Source organism: Lontra canadensis, unplaced genomic scaffold (genome assembly GCF_010015895.1).
Source record: "Lontra canadensis isolate GAN:19392208 unplaced genomic scaffold, GSC_riverotter_1.0 scaffold43, whole genome shotgun sequence".
Taxonomy (NCBI): Eukaryota; Metazoa; Chordata; class Mammalia; order Carnivora; family Mustelidae; genus Lontra; species Lontra canadensis.
This window is the reverse complement of record NW_022631037.1, coordinates 10,489,174-10,506,618: the sequence shown is the minus strand read 5'-3', so window position 1 is coordinate 10,506,618 and position 17,445 is coordinate 10,489,174. Positions and strand designations below refer to the sequence as shown.

At 58.1% G+C, this 17,445-nt stretch overlaps 1 protein-coding gene across 2 annotated transcripts; it reads left to right on the top strand.

Moving 5' to 3' along the window:
• Window positions 1-597: 597 nt before the first annotated feature.
• On the top strand, window positions 598-10,573 carry SGCA (sarcoglycan alpha). 2 transcript variants are annotated; one of them, XM_032872126.1, is made up of 10 exons: window positions 598-696; window positions 1,748-1,867; window positions 1,969-2,123; window positions 2,285-2,357; window positions 2,693-2,891; window positions 3,290-3,452; window positions 4,589-4,797; window positions 5,006-5,032; window positions 9,978-10,170; window positions 10,428-10,573. In XM_032872126.1, exons 1-9 carry the CDS (start codon window positions 663-665, stop codon window positions 10,156-10,158), a joined length of 1,161 nt encoding a protein of 386 aa, XP_032728017.1. In that variant the 5' UTR covers window positions 598-662; the 3' UTR covers window positions 10,159-10,170; window positions 10,428-10,573. The 2 variants fall into 2 exon arrangements, with proteins under 2 accessions (XP_032728017.1, XP_032728018.1); XM_032872127.1 differs by lacking the exons at window positions 3,290-3,452; window positions 4,589-4,797.
• Window positions 10,574-17,445: the final 6,872 nt, after the last annotated feature.

Here is a 17,445-nt window from a genome sequence, read left to right as displayed (position 1 = left end):
CCCTCTGCAGTGCTGTACCCGGGGGCCCAGCGGGCACCCAGCTGGGCCTAGCAGAGGAAGTCAGCGCAGAGAGCCTGCAGGGAGGAGAGGAGGCCTGTGTTTGCCAGGTGCGTGGCCGTTGGCTGGTCTGATGAGTGCAGGAAAGGAACTCCAAGCAGCGGGAACAGCTTGTGCAAAGGACTTAGTGGTGGGGGTGGTGGAGGGGGCAGCAGCAGATTGATGCTGGGCAGAAGCCTGGGGTAGAGTGTGTGTGTGTGTGTGTGTGTGTGTGTGTGTGTGTGTGTGTGTGGTTGGCAGGGGTGAGAGGCAGGGATTCTGGGCAGGATGGCCAGGCCCAGGCAGGGTCTAAAAGCCATCAACAGCTGGGGCCTCAGGGCAAGGGGAGCCCTTAGTGTTTCCAGGGAGGACTGAGGTTTTCGGATTGGTGGTTTAGAAAATGTTCTCAGGCCACCAGGAGGGGATCCCTGGAGGGACAGTGTCCTATGAGGACAGTGTTCAACCTGGATTCAGTGCCTGTTTAGGTGGGGATGGGGAGGGACCCACTGGCAGAAGCTGGGGCCAGCTGCTCTGGGCCCTCCCTTCCACTCTCCCTCCCTCCCTCTCTCCTCCCCCCTGCTCCTGTCTCTGTCACTCACAGCCGGGCAGGGCAGGCTGGGGCAGTCATGGCAGCCGCTCTAATCTGGATTCTTCTTGCGGGCAAGTTGGGGCGTTCTTCTGGGCGAGGCTCAGGACGAAGGGACGGGATGTCCGAGTGGAAAGAGGTGGAAAGACAGAGGTAGCTCAGGGGAGGGGTCTGGGGCCAGGACCAGAAGGACCTTGGGGTGCTCATGCTCTGTCCAGCGGGAGGTCCAGGGAAATGGGGCTGGGAGCAGGGCTCTGGGATGTGGGGGGCACGGAGAGCTTCAGAGAGCTCTGAAGGGTTGGGCGTCCTGGGCAGAGGTGGGTCTGACTGCACAGGCCCGGAGTGTCTTTGGCCCTTTAATGGGCTGGCTGGTCGGCCTTCTTGCTAGGCCTAGGCTAAATTTGGCCTTGGGAGGGTGTGGGGGCCCGCTGGGGCAGGTCCCTTCCCTGGGGCTTAGGATCCCTTTTGCTCAGCATTTATTGGCTTCTAGTGTGGGCCCCTTCCCCCCTGTGTGTTAGGGGAGTTGGGAGGGAGTACCAGAATGGCCACCCACCTCCTTCAAAAGTTCCTTCCCTCTCCCCCTCCCCTCCAGCCTTCCAGACGCAATGTGTTCTTTTTTTAAAATTTCTATTTATTTATTTATTTTTTTTTTGAGAGCGAGAGCAGGGAGAGAGACAAAGCACTTGTGGGGCAGTGGGGAGGGGCAGAGGGAGAGGAACTGAAGTCAAGGATCTAATGCTTAACTGACTGAGCCTCCCAGGCGCCCCTGACACCCACATTCTTAGAGTTCTTTCACAAGTGCTCGTAACCCGCATCCACCCCCCACACCCCCACACCCCTCTCAGCCAGACAGCAGCCCCTGCCCAGTGTGACCCCTCAAAGGGAGCCTAAAATGTGGACTGGGGGTGGGAATTCCCATGAATGGGAAGTGACAGAAATGTCTGGGACTTGTCACTGATCCCGGTGTGTGTGGCATAGCTAGGACCCCACCAACGTCCTTTCCTGGGAGCCCCCCGTCTCTTAGGGGCACTGGGAGCTTCTCCCCTGCTCTAAGGGGAGAGCACTGGGAGCTCTCCCCTGGACTAAGGCTGATGTGTGTCTTTGGGGGATATGGGGTCCCCACAGTTCTCCTGGCAGGGCTGGGGGATGCCGAGGCCCCACAGACCACCCTGCAGCCTCTTGTGGGCCGCGTCTTCGTGCACACCCTGGACCAGGAAGCCGTCCTGCGTCATCCTGAGCACATCGGTGAGAGGGGCTTGGAGGGCATTGGTGGGCTGGCGAGGCCCGGCCAGGGGCCGGTGAAGGTTCCTGTCACTTCTCCCATTGCCTCTCCTCCCTTCCACCAGATGTCCCCCACACAACCCCTGTCACCTACCACGCCCACCTCCAGGGACACCCAGACCTGCCCCGGTGGCTCCGCTACACCCAGCGCAGCCCCCGCCAGCCTGGCTTCCTCTACGGCACCCCCACCCCCGAAGATCGTGGGCACCAGGTCATCGAGGTACCGGCAAGGACCCCAATGGCTGTGCCCCCTGTGGACAATGTGCATGCTCATTTACATAATTTAAATGCTCTTATTTGAGGGTGTCTCAGTCCCCCTCAGGTTTCCTCCGTTACCCCCTCCCTCAGCCCTCTTTTGCATCCCCCACCCCCCTGCCCCAGGTCACAGCCTACAATCAGGACAGCTTTGACACCACCCGGCAGAGGCTGGTGCTATTGATTGGGGATCCAGAAGGTACCGTCAGCCCTGCCGAACCCCTGCCCCACCACCCCGCCAATGCCAGTCTTGGGGGGAGGTTCCCTTGGAAGGAGGGATGGGGGTGCCGAGACACTTGGGAGCAGTAGGAGCAGGGGCTCCTGGGAGGGCTCCAGAGCTGTCTTCTCAGCCGTTCTGCCCATGGTCTGTGGGGCCTTGGGGAGTTGCTGAGGCTGTGGGAAGGGCATTTGAGGCCTGTGAAGGATGGGAAATTAGGGAGGAAGGGAGGAGTCTGAGGGGGCATGGGGAGGAGCTTGAGTGGGGGAGGCTGGGGAGGGTCCCTGCGGCTTCAAGTGCCAACCTGGTCTTTGCAGGCCCCCTGCTGCCATACCAAGCTGAGTTCCTGGTGTGCAGCCACGATGTGGAGGAGGTGCTGCCTTCAACGCCTGCCAGTCGCTTCCTCACAGCCTTGGGAGGGCTCTGGGAGCCGGGAGAGCTCCAGCTACTCAACATTACCTCCGCCTTGGACCGTGGGGGCCGCGTCCCCCTTCCCATTGAGGGTCGCAAGGAAGGGTAAGTGTGCAACCCAGGAGGACTTCCTGGAGGAGGTAGCAACAGCTGGCCTTCCGGAGGGGTGGTCATGGAGCACCGTCATGCACCTTCATATACCCACGTGTATCTCCCAGTTTCACATTACCGTCTGCTTTCCTCCAGCCACACCCCTTCATCTTCTTGCCTTTCCTGGGCCCAAACCCTAATTACACTGAACTCTAGACTCCCCGATAGCCCACGAGAACATAAAAGGCCCAGCTATCAAAAGACATTCCTGGGAGTATAAGGCCCCCCAGAAGAATAGGGTGCTCTGTGTGCTCTCGCCATAACCCAGGTCTCAAGGTGGTCCTGCAACCCCAAATCTCCAGTGTCCAGCCCTCCCCCCACAAATGCTAACTGTGGCTTCTGTCCGGGCCCAGGGTTTACATCAAGGTGGGCTCTACCTCACCCTTCTCTACTTGCCTGAAGATGGTGGCATCTCCAGACAGCCACGCTCGCTGTGCCCAGGGTCAGCCTCCACTTCTGTCCTGCTATGACACCTTGGCGCCTCACTTCCGCGTTGACTGGTGCAATGTGTCACTGGTGAGGAGGGACCCTGGCTCCGGAGGTGGGAATGGGGCATGATCCCCATCACAGTCTCCTCCCTAGCCCTGTTTCCACCCCGTCTCTCCGTTCCTGTTTCTTTCTGTGATTACACACACGCACGCACGCGCGCGTGCGCTGAAGTTCCACCTCATTCCACAAGAGGGCGACAGAGTCCATAATCCAGAAAAGCGATCCCGGGGTCCAGAAGTCTCCTATGCGCCCAACCCAACAGCTAGAATAATCACTCCAATTGGGGGCAGTTCCAAAAACCCTTTCCCCACTAGGGGACTCTTTGGGACATCTCTGTCTGCTTCCTTCTAAGGTGTCACCTAGCAAATCTGCCTGCAATAAGTAACAGATAGCTCTACCCCAAGTTCTTTTTTTTTTTTTTTAAAGATTTTTATTTATTTATTTGACAGACAGAGATCACAAGTAGGCAGAGAGGCAGGCAGAGTGAGAGAGGGGGGAAGCAGGCTCCCTGCTGAGCAGAGAGCCAGATGTGGGGCTTGATCCCAGGGCCCTGAGATCATGACCCAAGCTGAAGGCCAAGGCTTTAACCCACTGAGCCACCCAGGCACCCCTCTACCCCAAGTTCTAAACCAAAGATACTCACTACTGCGCTTGGGGATACTGAGCACAATTACTTGGGGTCCGTAGAGATGCTGACTCCCCGGGCTGGGAACCACTGGAATACTCTGTTCCTGATAATTGACCCAGGGACTGATGAGGCAGGGACTGATCCTCAACAATGTCCCTGAGCACGTGCTGTGTGCTGGGCTCTAGCCAATCAACATGCTTTACCCTCGCCCCCACCCCAGAGACAGGGGCCACCATCAGCATTCTGCCTTTCCAGGTGAGGGAAAGGAGGCACCTGGAGGGAAGTCACCCAGCACAGCCCTTGTCAGAATCAGGATTCAAACCCAGGCAGTCGGGCCCCAGAGATGTGCCTTACCCATTGTATGGACCTGCCCCTCCTCGCCCTTCTCTCCGGGTTCCTAGTCCAAGGCTTGTCCTGTGAGCTCACCCAAGCAGGGGGAGACAGGCAAGAGGAAACCCTGTGGTAGTGCCCCATCCCCCGGGGGTCTCTGTGTCCAGCCGACAGCTCCTCGGTGAGCCCTGGGCTCTCTGAGCAGGTGGATAAGTCAGTGCCAGAGCCCGCCGATGAGGTGCCCACCCCAGGTGATGGGATCCTGGAGCATGACCCGTTCTTCTGCCCACCGACTGAGGCCACGGACCGAGACTTCCTCACCGACGCCCTGGTCACCCTCCTGGTGCCCCTGCTGGTGGCTTTGCTGCTCACTGCATTGCTGGCTTATGTCATGTGCTGCCGGCGGGAGGGACAGTGAGTGCGGGGGACAGAGAGCAGGGAGGGCACTGTGGCTCATCCCCCACGGGGCTCCTTGTGGCTGCTGTGCTGCCTGGGGACACAGACCCCTCAGGGAGTGGGGTCCTCAGCCAGGAAGTGGATGGGGACCTCTTGCCTAGCCTGGCACCAGGGTGGGGGGGGTGTTGTGGGTAATAGCTAATCCCCCTCCCTTGGCTTTCCACAGGCTGAAGAGAGACCTGGCCACCTCAGAGTGAGTAGGGGAAAGCTGGGGGGCTGGGTGGGAGCACCCCTAGACGGCCAAGCTAGACCCCACCCCCAAACCTCCATGAGCAACACACATTACTCTGGGCTGATGGGGGCCACACCTGGCCTCTGAGCTCCAGGTCTCAGCTGGCTGGTTGCTGGGCCTGACCTCTCCTGGCCCGGCCTTCTTATTTTCTGGGTCTCCGTGGAGGACTGTAATCTGGGGTGGGGCACAGGAGGGGATCCCTGCCAAGTGTGCAGACCTGTGGCCACCCTGGGGGAAAGAGTTCGAGAAGCCACTGAAGAGGCTGTGTTCACACACGGACACACACACGCACACACACGCACACACGTACACTTCCCCGAGTCATACAGTAGGTATGGTTCCAGGCTGGTTTCTGCCACACCATCAGCGTGAGGCTCTTGGGCCCCGGGTTCCTCCACCTGCCAGATGACGGGGTCATTGAACTAGTTAATGTCTGTGGTGCTCCCAATTCCTCCAGCCCTGACCCCAAATCCATCCCACTCTTCCTTTGCTCAGGTTTGCACTCCCCGACGGCCTTACCCCCCTTCCCAGCCTCCTTCCACTCTCACTCCCTTTAGCCCCAAAGATTCCAGGAGGCAGGTGTGAAATAAGTTAGGCTCCTTTTATTTCCACTGCACTGAGCCTGTGGCGGGCCTGGCACCCCTGCCTTCTTGCCTCGCCTGCCTCATTAATTGCGGCGGCCTCTGGCCACCCTGCGGCCCTCCTTGTGTAGCCGCTTGTGCCCTCTTTGGGAGCCCATTAGCAACTGGCGCTGCCCAGGCCGGCGCTGCCCAGACCGGCGCTGTCTCTGGCCCCTGAGCTTGATCTTGGAGGCAAACTTCTTGCCCATGCGGAAGGAGCCCGAGGCCCCCTTGCCGGTCACCTGCTTGAGAATGCCCTTGTCCACCAGCCCCTTGAGCACTCGCTTGAAGCGCCAGGCATTCCGGGTCATGTCGTAGCCCATGGTGGTGACCGCCTTCTTCAGGGTGGCTAGACTCACACGGTTGTGCATGCCCTTGTCCGCCACCACCTCCAGGATCACCTTGGATATGCTGAGCTTCCGTCGGGTTTTGGGGCTGGCGCGGCGCCCAGTCACATTCTTGCTGGGGGCCCCGGAGGCGCTGGCCTGCCGGCCTACACCCTGCGGTGGGTTTGAGGCTACCAAGGGTGCAGATGGGGGTGGCGCCGAAGTGTCTTTCTGCATCTCTCCCTGGGGCGGGTGAAGGGAACTAGGTGCGAGGACCTCCAGGGTGACGGCTGGACGTCTCCACTGGGTTGCTCTTCAGTGGATGAGGCGAGTCTCTGGTCCTGGTTCCCTCAGAGGCTCCCGCGGAGGGCTCCAGCCCCAGCCTCCCCCTGGGTGGCCAGAAGTAGGACCAAGGATGATCACCCACGGCTGGCCTCCACAGATTTGTGCCTCAGGTGCAGGGGGTGGCAAGGGTTACCTTTGTGGTGACCTCAGGGGGACATTGTGAGGTCACCAGAATCCTATGAGGGTCACAGTGGTCCCATTGTTCTTTCCTGGGAGGTGCCCAGATAGTGTGGGCATCTGACAAGCCAGGTACCCTGGGAAGGAGGGCGGAGGCCAGGTGGGTGGACGGCTGGAGTCACGTGGTGTGTCAGGCACGGGTGCGAGTGTTTAGAAATGTATGCATCAGAACCAGCAGATTTCAGGATGCTCAAAGACCCCAATTTTTTTTTAAAGATTTTTTTTTTTTTTTTAATTGAGAGAGAGAGAGAGAGACTGAGAGTAAGTGGTGGCGGGGAGGGAGGAATAGAGAAGGATAAGCTGACTCTGCCCTGAGCAGGTAGCCTGACATGGGGCTCTGTCTCAGGACCCCAAAATCATGACCTGAGCTGAAATCGAGGGTTGGACCCTTAACTGACTGAGCCACCCAGGCACCCCATGAGACCTCAGTTTTAAACCCACCGTTTTGACGCCACCACATCAACCCATTAAGTTGAGGAATACGAACATTTTTAGCATCAGAATTATACCCACATTTCTGAATCGTTATGGGAAAATATTTTCCAGAGTAAGCAAACTGTCATGACTTGCTCTACCCAGGTCAGTTTGATTCCTTGGTGAATTTGATCACAAAGCCATGGAAACACTCTTTTTTTTTTTTCCCCCTATTTTCATTTTTATTTGATAGAGTTTTTTTCCCATTTGGAATGAGTGATTTTCCATGTCCGTTTTCAAGGAACATTTTATTCCTCAATTTTTTTGGCTCGTGCCAAATTTGATCAATTATACCTTCTGCTATTGTGGAAATTCTCTTCTGACCGGTGATTTCGAGCATGGCCTGTTCTGCTGGCTGGGTTCTGGACCTCGGAAGCGCTCAGGAAAATCTGTTTCCTCCATCAATGTTGAATCTATCAGCGGGCTTACCGTGTGCCCTATCAGCCCTTGTTGGTTTTTTTGTTTGTTTGTTTGTTCAATGTCTACCATTTTTCAAATTATCCACAACTGTGGCCTGTATCAGAATTTGCTGGCCAGAAAGTCCCCCTGCCTGACCCTCTTCTGTGGTCTGTGTGTCAGAGACAGGGCTCCAGGGCTGTGTATGTTGGAGGTGGGGAGTGTGTGTGTGTGTGTGTGTATGTGTAGGAATGCCTGCCTATTTGTTCGTCTGCCCAAGTGCTGATGTGGAAGGGCTGTGGGGGAAGGCAGCAGTGGGGCTGGCTTCGGCTCCTGCTCTGGAAAAACATCCCCAGAGCATTTTCCACCTGTGTGTGTCGCCAGAGTAATGAGACCCAGATGCAGTGCCGAGGGCGGGGAGGGGGCCCCCTAAGGCCCTTCCCTGGCCAGGGCATTACCTGCCTGGCTGTCTCTGGCCTGAAGCAGCCCCATGCTTCTAGCTTCCTTTTTCTCTCAGCCTCCCCTTGCCTGGGAATGGAAAATTGCGTTTTGGACTACTCTGCTTGCCAAATTCCAGACTCAAGAGCTCATCTTGATCCTCCCCTGGCCTTAGAGGGGGACTCCACCTCCTCCCGCCAACCAGACAGGACTTGGTCCTGCCCCCCTCCCTCCCTGCCCCGAGGAGCAAAGGGGCCCATTCAGCCTGAAGCTCGAAAGTCTGACCTGGCGTCTAATCTCGAGGGCTCGAGCTGGTGTTGGTGTCCGTTAATTGAGACTCGGACAGGGGTGGGGATCATTGCCCCTCCCTCATTTGATCAGTAAGCCAGAGGCGAGTAGGGTATCTTCCCTCTGCCTGGGGTCCCCACTCCTTTAAGGAAACTTAATTCTTTTTTTTTTTTTTTCTAAGACTTTTTTTATTTGAGAGAGAGAAAGACAAGGGGGGGGGGGGGCGGCAGAGGGAGAAGCAGACTTCCCGCAGAGCAAGGAGCCCCATGTGGGGGTCGATCCCAGGTTCGATGGATCATTCATGACTTGAGCCGAAGTCAGACACTTAACTGACTGAACCACCCAGGCTCCCTTTTTTTTTTTAGACTTTATTTTAAGAGTTGGTGGGGGGAGGGGCAGAGGGAGAGAAGCAGACTCCTGGCTGAGTGTGGAGCCCCACTCGGGGTTAAATCTCAGGACCCTCAGATCATGAACTTGGTCGAAATCAAGAGTCAGATGCTCAACTGACTGCCACACAGGCGTCCCAAGGAGACTAATTCTTATTGTTCGTAATGAAGAGTCCCGTTTGGACCCAAAAATGTTGGGGGGTTCGTGTAAAGGGGATTGGAAGAACATCCCTTTACTGGAGGCCAAGTACATCGGTGCGCTTCCTATAATAAAACAACACTGATGATAACGATGGCCGCATCACGTTCCTTGTAAACTTAGCTACCTCTGTGATGCTGACCAGGAGACATCGAAGTGTGTTTCCTGTATTAACTCATTCAATCTGTACCCGAACTTCATTACAATGGAGGAAACAGTGGCACGGAGAAGTTAAGTGACTTGCATAAGTTCACATAGGCAGTGAGTAGCAGAACTCACACTCAGACCCAAAGCAAGTCCCTGTGCTTGGTTTCACTGGGCTATTGTCCTTCTCAGAATGAACGGAAGCTTGTCCTGGACAGCAGAAAGCAAGCTGTGAGGATCTCAAATGAGAATGCGGCTGAGCTTTCTGAGAAGAAAGAAGAAAGTCTTCTAGAAAGACTAGAGCTCAGAAAGGACTTCCTGATTGCCCTGGCGATTTCAGGCCCATAGAGGGCGGAGCTCAGGGCTGGCCTCAGGGAGCTGTGGTCTGGGAGAAAGCCAGAGAGCAGACAGTCCGTGTCCAGAGCGGGTCCTGGGGTCGGGTGGGAGAGGTACATGTACAAAGGCCAGGGACGCTAGAAGGGAAGAGCCGGAAGAGGAGATCGTGGAGGTCTGGCCAGAAATAGCAGGAGCCGAAGTGGGAGGTGGGAAGAGATGGAATGGGGCCATTTGCCAGACTCCGAGGGGGATGAGACAGGGAAGACTGGATGGTCAATGGCAGGAGAGAGTATTAGTGGAGGAAACTGAGTGCTAGAAGGGACCTAGAGGGTCATGGGAATGTATGTCCAGCAAATGGTGACCTCCTCAAATACAGATCCACTGTGGGTATCATGTCGAGCATCTTGGGAGCTCTTAGCATGCACCAGGTGCTTTTCTAAACATTTTTCTCACTTAATTCCCACCACAGTGCTAGGAAGTAGGTTCTAGTATTATGCCCATTTTACAGTTGAGGACACCGAGGCACAGCATGGTTCAGTACCTTGCCAGGGACACACAGCTTTGAATCCAGGCTGTCTGCTCCCACAGCCTATGCCTCGGTCACTGGACGCTGAGCCGGCACCAAAGACCCTCCTGTTTGTCCTCCCCCTACGCATCCCAGCAGGTGGAGGACGGCAGCGTGTCTCAGATGCAGGGGCACAGGGAGCCTGCAGGGCGGGGTGGGGCGTGTGTGTGGTTGACACCCAGAGCTGATGACTGCCGGCCCTGTGCCCCCAGCATCCAGATGGTCCACCACTGCACCATCCGCGGGAACACAGAGGAGCTGCGGCAGATGGCATCCAGTCGGGAGGTGCCCCGGCCACTGTCCACGCTGCCCATGTTCAACGTGCGCACCGGCGAGCGGCTGCCTCCACAAGTGGACAGTGCCCAGGTGCCCCTCATCCTGGACCAGCACTGAGGGCGCAGCCAGGTGGGCCCGGGAGTCCATGCCAGCCTCATTTCTGGGGACAAGGTGGCTTCTGACTCGCGGCTGGGGCAGATAGTGGTGGGCAGGGAAGTCAAGGGACGGGGCACACAGCCTTGCCTGCTCCTCTGAAGGAGCTGGCGTGGAGGTGCTCAGCAGGGCCAGGGCTATGCCCCCCAGAGCCCAGCACTCGGGGTTGGAGGGCTGGGCTGGGGAGGCAGGAGCCCCATCACAGTCCCTCAGCCCTCCCTCTGCTGTTCCAGTTCCAGACCCAGCCTCCTCCTCCTCTCTCCCCACACGCGTGGAGCCGCGGATCCACAGCCACATCCTTCCTGGGGATTCCGGCTCCTGGCCTGAGGGCCCCCAGGCTTGGAACCAGCAGAGAAATGGCGGCGGGGGAGGTGAGGGTATCTGGGGTCAGGACCCCCGAATAAATAGTTGCTGCTCTCCTCACCTGTGGCTGCCAGCTCCTCCTCCTCAGCAGCCTCCCACCAGCACTTGCTTCCTCAGTTTCCCTTTCTGCTCCGGGAGCTCTCAGAGTCAGCCAGGGGCTGCCAGCCTGCCCTTCAGACTCTTGGCATTTTGCTGTTTTCTCATCTTCTCTGGAAGAAAGACGGAAGGATCTGATCTGTGGCCCAGGTCTTAGTCCTTGGACAGAACCTGACTGTGGGCATTACTGGGTCATCAGCCCCACTTTACAGAGGAGGAAATCAAGGCCCAGGGAGAGAAGGCAACTTACCCAAGGTCACCGAGCAAGCAAGGGGCAGAGTTTGGATTAGAACTTAGTATGTCCACCTCCGCACTGCCTTCTGGAGGGCTGAAGGGTTCTGGAAGCAAGAGGTCCAGGCTCTTATCTGTCTGGACCCCCTAGAGGAAGAGCCCCTTTGTAACTCATGCTGCAAGGAAGCCTATCCTGTATGTGGAGAGAGCGGTTGGGATACGGGACCCTGAATGCCTGAGCTCAATGACCCAGTGGGCTTCTCCAGGGTCTGGGCAGAAGTTAGGGGACACGGCGTGACCTGGCGCCCTTGTTGAGCGGAGTGTCACCAGCCTGGCCCTGGAGAGCTCAGCTGGCTAGGACGAGGCCTGAGCTTCTTTCTCCCGGACGGCTCCAACCACGCCAGACCAGCTGGGCCCTGCCCACTGCCGCCCTGAGCCACACCTGGTCTCATGTCTGACCACTGTCTTGGGAGGCCAAGCCAGAGATCAGGCCCAAGAGGGGACCCAGATAAAGGAGGGGTGGCAGAGGAGCAGGGACTTATGGCCTACGTCTCAGGCCCCTGGATCTGGGTGGCAACTCCCAAGAAAATCCAAACATCCTCCATGGTGACCTTGAAGTCCCTTTTTGAGTTTGACCCACCAGGCCTGGGATCCACCCACTGCCCTGGGATGTGGGTGGATCCTTCTCCCTTCCCCCAGGGGGCAGTGGGTGGTGGTGGGGGCCTCTCCTGGCCCCAGGCTTGGGGCTGATGAGGAGGGCCAACACCATGGTGGTGCCTCCAGGGCCAAGGGCCCCTGAGGATGGCTAAGTTTCTGAATACTGTGTCCAGGTGTTCCAAAATGTACTGGCAAGGGGGTGGTGGGTGCCCCCTGGGACTCCTCCCCTTTCTCTCATTCCCCCGAATCCCCACCTTCCAGTATGTCCGGAATCCATCCACTTCTTGCGGCCTCCACTCTGATCCTGGTGCAGTCCCAGGGTCTCGCCTCTGGGCCCCTGCAACGGCCTCCCCGTGGAGCCCCGTCCCTTCTGCCCCTCCAGCCTCAATCCAGCAGGAGCCCGGCCCACCCTTTCAGAAGAAAGATCAGGGCATCGTGCCCCCCCAGCTTTTGATTCTCCAATGCCTTCTAGTCACACTGAGAGTAAGATCCGCGCTCTTGACCGGACATGCTGGCTCTGCCCAGCCCTCTGAGCTCATGTCTACCCTTCACACGGCACTGCTCCTGCTTCTGGGCCTTTGCCCCTGCCCTTCCCTCTGCTGGGATCCCCCACTCTCTCCCCCGCCATCCACACAACTCCCCCCTCACTGCCGTTTTGGTCACTGTCCAAGGGGGAGCCCTCAGAAAGCTCCCAACAGCCCCCCTGCTTCCAGGGTGCCCCGCACTCCCTTCGTGCCCTGTTCCAGGCTGGCTTCCCACCCTAGATAGAAGATCCAAAAGAGCAGGGTTCTAGGGCCCCCTCTGCGGAGGGGGGCAGCGCCTGTGCACAGTGGGTGCTCAGGAAAGATGTCCTGAAGGGGTGCCCAGGTCTGGGTGTGCTCAGAGCTCTTAAGGAAGCTGTTCCTCTTCTCTGGTCCATGGGGGTGGGCAAGGCCAATGCTAGTGCTTCTACCATTACGTTCACGTTGCCCTGCCTGCTGGGCATCCCATACCCCCTAGTTAGTTAGTTAGTTGTCCCATAAGCATCTGCAGAGGCGGGCAGAGGATCAGTGCTGGCACAGGGCAGGTGCTCGGTAGATGTTTTGGACTGACTGCCTGTTGGGGTGGCTACCCCCCACCCACACGGGGCCTCTAACGGGACTGTGTCTCTGTCTCTTCATTTCCTCCTTTGCCTCGAGGCCCCTCATCTGCCTGAAACCTGGAGACCTGGAGTTGCACGGAGTTGGCCTGTGCTGGAGGCTCTGAGCCACCAGCCGGCTCTCCGGGGTGCCCCTCCTCCATCCCTGCCCTCTCCAGGAAGGGGCTGCCTCTCCTGGTCTCTGCGCTCCTGCTCCTGCCCCGGCCAAGGCTGGGAGTCTTCCCGGACCCTCGCTTCCCTCCGCTGCCCAGCTTTGCCTTGAGATCTTGGCTCCGAGGAGCACACGGGAGCCTGGCCGCCGGCCTGGGAGGAAGTGGCCCAGACAAGTAGCTGGAAGGATGGCGTGACTGCGGAGGACGCCGAGCCGTGCCTGGGCACACACGCGCGTGCACTCAAGGGGCCCCTGGCAGCACACGAGAAAGGCATGGCTGTACTCAGCACCTCTGTCCTCCCCGAGGGGCAAGGTCCCCCCTCAGTCATGCCCAACCCTCCACAGTCACGGAAGACCAGCCACCGTGGCCCCCCAGCCCCCACCACCCTGAGATGCGGCCCCATGCCCTGCTTTTTCACCCTCAGCTCCTCCGGTCCCACGGCCACCACTGCTCCGGGACCTAGTGCATGGGGCCTCTGCCGTCACCCTCAACAGGGCCCCACCGTGGCCTGACTCTAGACATTCCCTCAGTCTGGGAGGAGGATGTCTGCCGGAGGGAAACACAGGGCCCTACCTACAGCTGGCCTTAGTCCTCACAGGGCCTGTGTCTCCCCAGTTTTGCACACAAACACAGCATTTACAGTGTGGGTTTGTTGGGGTTTGGGCTCAGAGCAAGCAGAACTCGAATCGTGGCTCTGACCGTTCGTTTGCTCATAAGACGTTAATCGTAATTGCCTAGGGCTGTTGGGAGAATTTGTGAGCCCCAGACAAATGCCCGGCATCTGGCCGCTCCCAAAAAAGGAGACATTATTACACATGAAACCTCCTGTGAGCACAGCCAAAACAGAGAGGCCCGTGGGGTCCCCTCGCCCCCCGAGGTCCAGCTTAAGTGAGCTCCGTTTACATTCTGTGCCCTGTGAAGGGTTCATGCTCTGCCTCTAGGTTGGGGGTGGAGGCTGAAATGCCCATGCTTCCCGGTGTCGGTCAGCTGGCCAGTGAAATGATATTTTGAGGTATACTAGGTTAAATAAAACATGTTATTAAAATTAACTTCGCTTGTTTCTTTTTATTGCCTTAATATAGCTGAAATGTAAAATTACATCTGTGGCGAACATACTGTTTTTCCTGGGCAGTGCTGGGTTCACGGCTCTTCCTTTATCTCCACTCCAGATCAACCCAAACCCAGAACCCAGCCCCTTTCCTCGCTTTCTCCAGAATATCTGTTTGCACCAGACCTCTGTGCAGGTGTGAGTTTCCCAAAGCCTGAAGGAATTGTGGGGGGGCCGGAGGTCTGCCCCACAGCAGTGAAGTCACCTAGAACGTGAATATGTGGCCTCCTTGTTCTACAATGTGCTTTGGTCCCCGTCCCACCCCATCTTCCTCTCCCTCCCATGGCCTTAGGCAGAGAAAACCCCAGTCTCCCGCATCGGCGTGCACGAAACTCACCTCCCTCTGGGCCTTTCTGTGCGTGCACGTGCTGTGCGAAGTCTTCGAAGTCTCCATTGTAGAAGGGTCTGATTATCCTGCTAGACCACGGCCATCCTTCTTCCCAGGACTTGCCCCCTGGCCCGTGGACATCTCTCAGCTCTACTTGGTACCCTCTGGAGCGCATACCAGGAAGGGAACGGAGACACGTGCTCCCCAGCACTTGGCCTCTGCGGATCCTGACACTTTAGGTCTGTGGTCTCTCCCCACACCCAGCCTCTCCTGGTTTTTCCCCAACTCTTCCCTGATCAGCCACCCCTGTTCCCCTGCAGGCCTTCCAACGCCCTCTGTCGCCCCTATGCAGACACAGGTCCCTACTGCTAGACCCTTTCCATCTCCTCCTCTGCCAGGTGTGTGGGGGAGCAGTCCTCATACCCACAGACCAACCCCTCCCCAACAATCAACCCCAGCACACCTGCACGTGTGTGGGGCCCTTTGAATACAGCCCCGTTTGTTGATGGGTGGACGGGCCGCAGAGAGTGGGACACAGGGACGTGTGGGCGGCACCCCCCCACCCATTCACGCAGCCTCCCACACTCACAGCCCCGAGCAACCTTCCCCTGGGGGTTCCGGTTTTGAGAGCAGCCCCACATTTCTTCTCCTGCTCACCGCACAACCCTACGTGCCCCCCTTGCCTGAGGCTCCCACACTCCAGCTAGGCGGGCTCCCTGCCGCCCCAACAACCTCTCCCCTCCTCAACCTCACCCATGTCCATCCAGGAAAGTCTTGGAGGCACCAGGGCAGCTGAGGGGTAAAGAGATGACCCCAGAGAGGAGGGGAAATCTGCCACGTTTCAGTCAGGAAAAAAATCCTGCCAGGAGATGGACTCATACCACAGAAGAGACCCAGGATGCTGAGAAAGCAGCAAAAAATATAAAATCCAAATGAAACCTCCTTCTTTTCTAGAATGTTCCATCTGAAGTTGACCAAGAAATCAACCTTAGGAATGTGGCTCCTCACAGAAAAGACAAAGGAAAGTCCTTGGAGCGGCGGCAGGAGCGGCCGGCCCTGTGCCATGACGCAGGGGGGCAGCCGGGCCTGGGGGAGCGGGTCCCTGCAGCTCTATTTAGGGCAGCTGTGATGTCAGCGGAGAGGAGGGCTTGAGTCAGGAGTGTGGCACAAAGGCCCCTTTGTCCCCCTCCCCTCCTGTCCTGCACACACACTGCAACCACATTCTGGCCTCGCAACCAGAGGATCCGAGCTGCCCGGCACAGCCCTGCCACATGGCGTTACCTCGTGTGCCCTCAGACGCATGCACTCGCGTCCCCGTGTGTAGATTGTGCCCACCTAGTGAGGGGCATAGTCCCTTGTTTGTCTGGAGATGCCCGACGCGGTGGCCACTAGCTGCTTACAGCTTTAAAATTAATCACTGTTAAATACAACGTAAAGCTGAGTTCTCCAGGGGCACCACCCACGTGTCAAGTGCCCCTGAGTCACGTGTGGCTAGCGGCCACGCTAGTGAGACCCCCAGAGAGAGTGCGCTTTGAGGGTGCAGAAGGCACTGGCCTTGAGCCTTCCACGGCTGCCTCTCCCCCACGGGGGCTGGTTTTCATTGCTCTTCCTCTTGCTCCTGTCCACAACAGCCTAGAAAGCTCCTCCTTGCCACCTCACCCCCTTCTCACTTTAATCTCCCCAGTCTCTAAGCCTGGCCTCTGGCCTTAGTCCGACCGCTGGGCCTGAAGAGCATAACGGGGGGGGGGGGGGGGGGGGGGGGGGGGGGACGGCGGGGGGAACGAGGGGACACATGGCCGGGAGTGGGGGACGCTGAGCTGGCAGAGATAAGGGCTGTCAGTTCAGGCAGAGGAAGAGGTGTAAAGAAAGGTCTGGATGTGGAAAGTGTGGTACATACGTGGGAGCTGTGGTCACCCTTTCTGGCTGGTGTGATAGGTGTGGCAAGAGAGAGACAGGGAGGGGGGACAGGTGGGTAACAGCCAGGTAGAGCCTTGGTTGCACCCGGATTGAGGGGGGTTGGATGCTGGAGGCCTGGGTAGCCAGGAGTGACCAAGGCATCACCCATCCATCACCACGCAGGTCGGGTAAGCTGCCTATGAAGAAAACCTCATTTACATGTCATAATTTCTTAACCGCTCAAGACTAATTCCCTTTCTACACTGTCCAGATTGTGGTAGAAGTGCTAACAATGAATTATTAAAAGGCACAATTAGTCGTCATGACCACCTGATGACAGCAATGGCATTAGCATGGCTGCCAGTGGCCTCTTAGACTCCGTCTCTCTGAGACCTGAGGGAAGCCCGGGGGGGGGGGCTTTTTTTCCTTCCCGGGGGGGTTTGGGCCCCGGGACCTTGGGGGGGGGGGGGGGGGGCAATGCTTCAGCTTCTCCCTGTCTCCAGGTCTCTGGGTACCTGGTCTGCTCCAGAATTCTGGAGACCTCTGTGTCCCAGTGACTGCTCAGGGCTGTTCCTCTTCCCTGGGATTGGGGATCTGACCAGTCACCTTCCCTCCAGGGACCACAGGTTCTTAGGCAGGCAGGGGGAAGGGGCAGGCAGAGGGAGAGGGAGAAGGGAAGGGAGGGAGAAGGAGGCAGAGGAAGCAAGCATTTTTTAAAAAGGATCAGGCATGGGCAGGAGGCAGAGGCTGGGCAAAAGGACCTGCCAGGCCACCCGGATCCCAGGTGTGAGGGGGACTTAGGAGGCCAAGAGGGACCTGGTAGCTCCCAGGGGGGTCAGGGCCTGTCACCAGCAGAACAGCTCCCTATCTGTGCCTTGACTGCAGCTCTCTGAGGGTCCTAGGGAGGCTCCCTCCCTCCTTCCCTGGGTCCGGAGAGCCAGAGCCCTTCCTCTCCTCTGGGCCCTCAGGGACCCTTCTCTCCTTCTGTTCTGCTTGTTGCTCCCTTGGGGGAGCTCAAAGTGAGCGAGGAAGGAGAAGCCAGACAACCGTCCATGTTTCCTCAGGGCAGAGGCCTTGAGGAAGGGGTTCCCAGGGAGTCCTCACCAGTGCCCCCCCTCCCCACCCCCCCACAGTGCTTCCCACAATGTCCCCAACCCTCTGCACCCCCAGCCCTGCAGGGTGCCCCCACCCGCGGAGAGCGGAGTTGATGGTGTTGATGCCTGAGGTTTGGGCAGCCCAGGAGCTGAAGCGAGGCATGTGCGCTCTTGCTAAGGGTTGCTAG